Source organism: Gymnodraco acuticeps, unplaced genomic scaffold, assembly GCF_902827175.1.
Source record: "Gymnodraco acuticeps unplaced genomic scaffold, fGymAcu1.1, whole genome shotgun sequence".
In the NCBI taxonomy this organism is placed as follows: Eukaryota; Metazoa; Chordata; class Actinopteri; order Perciformes; family Bathydraconidae; genus Gymnodraco; species Gymnodraco acuticeps.
Genome location: NW_022991325.1, coordinates 960595 through 967462, shown reverse-complemented (window position 1 = coordinate 967462; position 6868 = coordinate 960595). Strand labels below are relative to the sequence as shown.

At 44.0% G+C, this 6868-nt stretch overlaps 1 protein-coding gene across 1 annotated transcript; it reads right to left on the bottom strand.

Annotated features, from left to right (window-relative positions):
• Positions 1–537: 537 nt before the first annotated feature.
• On the bottom strand, positions 538–6653 carry LOC117562494 (neuronal pentraxin-1-like). The gene is made up of 5 exons (XM_034240328.1): positions 6075–6653; positions 5564–5771; positions 4195–4436; positions 3302–3481; positions 538–2495 (listed from the first exon to the last, which is right to left on the bottom strand). Exons 1-5 carry the CDS (start codon positions 6501–6503, stop codon positions 2274–2276), a joined length of 1281 nt encoding a protein of 426 aa, XP_034096219.1. The 5' UTR covers positions 6504–6653; the 3' UTR covers positions 538–2273.
• Positions 6654–6868: the final 215 nt, after the last annotated feature.

Genomic DNA, 6868 nt, shown 5'->3' with positions numbered 1-6868 from the left:
TCTATCCACCTGTGTCTGAGTGCCTGCTGCCCTTGTGTTTTGCCTGCCCTCTCCACCTGTTTCAGTGTGATTAGTCCTGTGTGTATATATGCCTGTCTACCTTTTTGTTCTCTGTGGGTTTGTCGTCGATGTTTCCCTTGCTATGTTCTGCTTGCCGTAGTTCCTGGTTTCCTGTCTCTGTCTGAATCTTGATTTTTCTTGTGTGGCCTCCTGCTTTTGCTTCTCGTGTTTGTCAAGTCTTTTTTGGTTTGTTCCTCGTTTTGTTTTGCTGTTTTCCTTTTGTTTTGTACAAGCTTTATTCTAATGAAGCTCGCTTTTTGTTATAAGTACCAGCCTCCTTCTATTGTATCTGTGTGGGTTCTGCCCTCCTTACCCATCCTGTTTGAACCAAACAAACTCCACTTCAAGGTCCACCTTAAGAGGACATAAAGCAGTTGAAGTGTAAATAAAGTCTACCTGTTCAAGCTTTAGACAAGAGACATGAAAAAGAAAGCCTTCAAGGACCTACGTCTTAATCTTTCCCCAGAAATATTTCAGTCAAGGCTCAATGCATTTATTCATAAGCAGAACACGCAGGAGTTGCACCTCTTTAGATTAATCAGAATGGGAATAAGACAAAATGTTGTGTGTATGAGCAGAAATTACTCAGCACGACATGACGTGATTAACATTTAAGATTTTTTCTTAATGAGGAAAATACGTGTTGAAAAACAAAGATAACTTCAGCTCATCGTGAGGAGCTTTTCTGAAATGTTTCATGGTAAAACAAAAAAAGTAGGTCTAATAGCAGAAGATCCAATCATGTTATTCTGATTCAGAAATGTGAATAAGGTATCTTCATTATTTAAATGTTTGCTGCAACAGGTCTGAGTGAACCAACTAAAAGTCTAACTTAAGGAGCTGCAGTTTTACTTTAAACTACACTCTTGAACTTGGCCATTGAAAGGCCACTATGACAAAGCATTTTTTCCTCTGTGAGCCTCGCTGTGTTTAGTGCAGGCATCTCACAGCAGCAACAACAAAGCAGTGAGTGAGTTATCTTCTGCAGTCAGCTAAAAAAGAGACAACACACACACACACACACACAATTTCTGTTCTCAAGTGCCCTCTTTGTGACCTTCACTGCCTTCCTTGTCTTTCTGTCAGATGCCCCTTGTTTAAAAAGGTTTTAACTCTCATGCACTCGCTCTACACATGTTCACATGCACATAACCAAAGCCAGGAATCCACTGTGACATTAAGTATCACAATTTTATTACAAAAATTAAATTCTTCATCTCTCAGTTTTGCCATGCTTGGAGCATATAACAATACAGTAAAAAACCCGGACCCAGAGAAGATAGTAAAGCAGATTTCAACAATACTTTCACAGCACTCGTCATTCATGCTGTTACTATACACACACTGTAACATTCCTTATACAGAGTAGTACAAACACCTGCCAAAACACGTCATGTCAGATAACAAACTGTAATCAAATTACATTTACCAGAGAAACAGGAAACTCAACCCAGCTCAGAAAGGAAAACAGAAACCAATAAAACATTGAATTTGCAACTGAGAACATACTGAATGTGCTGAAGATTTGAACCAGCCCAAGGCACCCAGGCTTTGTAGCAATGTTGGCAAGTTTAACGACATTCTTACAGAAACACTTGAAGCGAACAACGACTACAAATTGACTTGTACCAGAGTCTGACTTTGCAGTGTCCTTCAACATACCCTCCTTCTCCTGGAGTCAGTCACAGTGCAAGTTCCGGAGGGGGCGGGGCCAGTGAAGGAGAAAGGGGGGTCGGGGGTTAGGGTCAGAGAGGGGTTTGCAGGGTGCTGTACCGCACCAGACATCACTTCACAGCGCCAAACACTGACAATAATTGGATGGACAGCGTAATCTCCCACTTTCCGGAGGGAAGTAGGAGAGAGGGGGGGGGGGGGGGGGGGGGGGCGGCGGTTATGTAATTCCTCTCTTGGATTGTGAATTGTCCGAACATAAGGCGCAGATTGCCAGCTGCCAGTCCAAGTCAGCCAAACGAAAAAGCTTAGGTGTGCTTTCAACTGAACGCCCAAGAAAAAAAGGAGGAACAAAAACCTTCTCACCGAGGCTTCCAAGACGATATTTTTTTTCCTCAAGATGAAAAGTGCACATAAATACCTAAGAATGATAGAAATCCCAGATTTAAGCTTACCAATATAACTGAAATAGTCTCTAACGAACGTCAAATGAAGACAAGAACGACAAAAGCTCAGAAATACAGAGAGGCCTCTCTTGCAGTTCAGTTGAGCGAACGGCACGGCTCGAAGGTCCATTTGGTCGTGCCGCCAAATATTTCGATGTTGCTCTCCGTCCAGGAGAACACATTGCCGGCCGGTGCTTTGCTGTTGCAGGTCGCCAAGTTGTAGATCTCGGCGATGGAAAGTTTCCTATTCCAGATATTTAGGTTTGCTAGTTCACCAACATAAGCTTGCGTCGCATCAAAGCCCCCGCCCAACGTGTCCTGTGGAGCAACGCAGACAAGTGTTAGTCATCAAAGATACAGTTCAAGTGTTATCTGGTCGCATTGATGAGCATTTGAGCACATATGAAAGATTTACCAATCAGGAGGTCATTTGTTCTATATGCAGACCCTGCAGTCCTGTCCTTGGGTATACATAAATACATAAAGGGCCCTATTATGCTAATGATCAGGTTCATATTTGTATTTTATGCCTCTACCGTGACATGTCTCCATGCTTTAATGTTCAAAAAGCTCTTTACTTTTCTCATACTGCCTGTGCTGTAGCACCTCTTTGGCAATTGTGTGTGGGAGAGAAACTCCCTCTGGAGGGAACACAGGGATTGTCACCTTTGTAGACCATTAACATGCACACAATCCTATGTAACACACTACAGGAAAGGGGGAAACCCAAAGCATAATAGGGCCCCTTTTACCCCAAATTGCTCACGTAGGAATGTCTACAGTATAGAGGTGTGTGTACGTGGATTTGGATAAAACAACATGAGAGGATTGAGGATTTATCTAAGCAGTGTCATTGGCCAAATGCTCTCTTTATATTGGATATTTCTTCCACAGTGCAACAAGCTAATTTCCTGTGTCAAATCTGAAATGTTTCCTTGTCAAACTGTAGGCCAAATTCATGAAGCACTTTTATTTTTGCCAATCCAGGGATGATAAATTACAAACTCCTTTTATTGGAAAGCATTTGCCACCTCTTCAATTTCCAACCAATCTAATTTCCTTCATGAATATTCCTAAATGAATTAGATAACTGCAGAATCACTGATTTGGAAATGAATTCACACCTGCTCTTGTCCCAGGACCAGCACCCCCTCTGGTTTGATGGGGTGGTACGGTGCCAGGTTTTCTCCACTTCCCCGCATCACCCCGTCCTGGAAGGCTTCCCACATCCCGTCCCGGGTGGTCCACGTGATGCACAGGTGATGCCATTTCCCGTCGTTGATGAGGAACGGCAGCTTTGCAACCTGCAGCAGAGACACACAATTATATATTTGTCTCTCGTGAACAATTGTCTCTTTCACACTTGCAGAGTCACACTCCGCCTGGAAAACCCGTCGCTTCCACACCTTCTGCTCTTCTTGCTGAATCACTTCCCATCTGAGAAAAAAATCCCCGCTGTTGCTCACCTACATGAACACCTATTTTTAACCCATTTCCATTTCTGGAACAGGAGAAGCTGTCATCGAAGCACAAAGTATTATAACTTGTTCCTATTGTTGCACTGTCCATATCCATTCATATATACCTACATTTATATATTTAAACATTCGACTTGTCCTTTTCATGTTAGGAATCATTTGGTCTTAGGTCATTGCCAAGTCACATCAGCCAGATTGTGAAGGACGTCCTTCTTAATCTTTGGGTATTGCTTCTGCTTTTGGAGTGCAGACATGTTATGACTACTGGCAGATATGAGTTAAATATGCATGGAAGGGACGATTTCAGAAATGACTGTGTTCTGTTTTGTAGTGACATTGTTTGCCCCTTAGCCTTTAAAATAAACATCCGTGTTGTAGGACATTAGTTCCAGTGTTCCAGCATCTTCATTTTTATTTCCAGTCTCCAAAAACGATCTCCATCACAAACATGATACAAGTAAATGCAAAAAAAAACGACAACGACATCCTGCAGAATTGTATAAAATAATTTTGTTCTCGTATGATCACTTTTCCCTCACCTTGTCATTGATGAGGATCTCCATGGGGTTGTTCCCCCACTCAATCAGCACCAGCTCGTTGGTCTGGCCCGGCACGGCGTAGGAGAAGGGCGTCCCCACCCCGGGGGAGGCGTTGGACTTGATCCACAGACACACGCTGAAGGAGTACATCTCAGGGAGGCTCCTCTTGGCTTTGGCGTACATGTAGTTGGTTCTCAGGGGGAAGGTGAGCTGAAACTTATCTGTGGGCCTGGTTTCTTTACCTGTGGATGAGATGACAGGGATTTATTATAGATTAGGGCTACAACTATATCATTTCCATATTTGATGAACCTGTTCAGCAATAGTTCAAATCAGCTCCACCGTGACCGACCTTATGTCATTTCTATAGGGAGACTGGGGACGGTTGAAACACTTTTGACTTTTCTCTCAGTTACTCAGAGACTATTTGGTCCAGACCATTCACATTTGTATATATTAAACTAATTAGCCAAATGATTTAAAGATGATTACATATGACATTTGTTTACAATATATACTGAAAAGAAAAAAGTTCGATTATTTTCTTGATTTATCAATAAATTGTTTGCCAGAAAATGGTATTTACTGGTATTTAGGAGCAAAGAAAAGCATGAAATATACATATTTAAGTAGAAAATGACTCAAAGCAATTTGTCCAATTATTTAAGTTGGAAATGACTTTGATATATAACCAAACAGCATATTATTGCAGCCCTACCTACCATAGAGGCAGACCTTTGTTAATGAGAACATATTTTAACGTATGTAGAATCATGGTTAAGATTATAGGATGTATATGATTAAAGTAATGTCAGTTGAGGAAAGATTCGAAAGACCCTATAACCCTTACATGTTTTTGTTTTTCCTCCAAAATCGTAAAAATACCTATACTCCGGATTAAATATGATACACTCTTCTGACTATGATTTTATGTGTCTCTATCTCCCCCGTCTCTCGCCCATTTGCTATCAGTGTTGAGACGCTGTACCAGTCGCGATATAATGATCGTGCAAAACGCGCCAGTGAGAGGCGCACCCTGCTGCAAACTTTCCAGCCGGCTCTGACCTCTGCACAGCGGACCTTGTTCAGGTTTAGGGGTTTGGAAAACAGAAACTCAGCGAAGCATGAGCTCTAACAGGTCCTGAGATATGCAAAGCATTGCAGCTCTCCTCTCCTCCTTCACACTGTGCGCAGCGAGATGCGGCACTGTGAACGCGTCAACATGACTGGTCCTGTAATACTGATTTCTCACACGTCCTTGCTGTTTTAAAACCATTAAATGACACCTGATCTTGTTTAGAACTCTTCAATGTTTGGAAATCTTTGTGCGCGCGCAATACATCCGTTCGCCCTGAGAATCCAAACGCACCTTTCTCCAGGTCTGTGATGCGGTGGTGCAGAGTGGTAAGCGTGGACTCCACTCTGTTCCGCTGGTCGGTCTCGTTCCTGACGGTCGGTTTGGTCTCCTCTATCGTGTTGACCCGGGACAGAACCTGCTTCTCCATATCGTCTATCTTGTTCTGGAGCAGGTCTTTGAGGCTGTTCGCCTGCACGGTGTTGTTCCCTCGGCTGTACTGCTGCATCGGACACAGGGAGACACACTGGGTTAAAGGGGGCACGGGGAATACTTTAGTTAAACTCCCTCAAAGATGGTCCCTTTTACTCTTTGTGAAGCTCCTAGTCTGATTATGTTTGTATGTGCGCCAAATTACTCAAAAATGCGACTTAACTTTACATAATGCTTCTCACTGACTGTCATTTAAACACTAAAACACATGTGTCTCCAAGCAAACAATATTGCAGTGAATTAGAGGCTCAACCCTATTTTCCTATTAATTACCAGGAGGGTCATCTAATTCCCTTTTCGCTCCCCTCCTCACCTCTAGATTCTCCAGTCTCTGTTTGAGCGTCTGTAAAGTCTGCCCCAGCTGGGCCAGGGTGTCCGTGGTGCCCCGGGATACATCCCCCATCGTGTTCTTCACCCCGGGCCGCCTCCCGCCGGGTCCCGCCGCCGGGAGGCTCTGGCTCTCGCAGCGGCTCAACTTGGACGTTAGTTCCCTGATTGTCTCCTTCTGGTTCATGATGGTCTCCTTCTGCTGCAGCACGGTCTCCCGCAGCTGCAAGACCGTGGCCTTCAGGTCCTCCGCCGGCCCGCTGTTCTGCATCGTGGCCGCGCACAAGTCCATATCCTTGGGCACCGACGTGCAAATAAACTGCGTCTGTCCGAAGTCTTGCGCCGAGCTCTGCACAACAACCAGGCAAGAAAGTATAAAAAGTTTCCACGAGAATCCGTCCATGGTTCCAGTCATGTTGCAGAGAGTGTGTGAGAGAGTTCAGCACCACGGAACAGTCCACTGGAGCTGTGAGCTCTGCCGGCTGTGTGCACTTTATATAGCGGACATAAGGCAGCGTAGACACCGCATCAGTGAGGGAGAGGCAGGGCTGCTCTGCACACAGTCCAGCACCTTATTTAAGGTCGTCCGCAGTATTTGCGCAGCAGCCACTTTACAGTAGCACAGAGAACACGCTGTGGCTGTGTAGTGAAATGGAAGTGAAGGCAAATACACCTGATGTAGACAGATATGACGTCATTATATCCTTCATCTTGCTCTTTCATTGATGGGAGAGGCGTTTAACGTTGTCTTAATTAATCATCTTTAAATGGTTTAAGTAA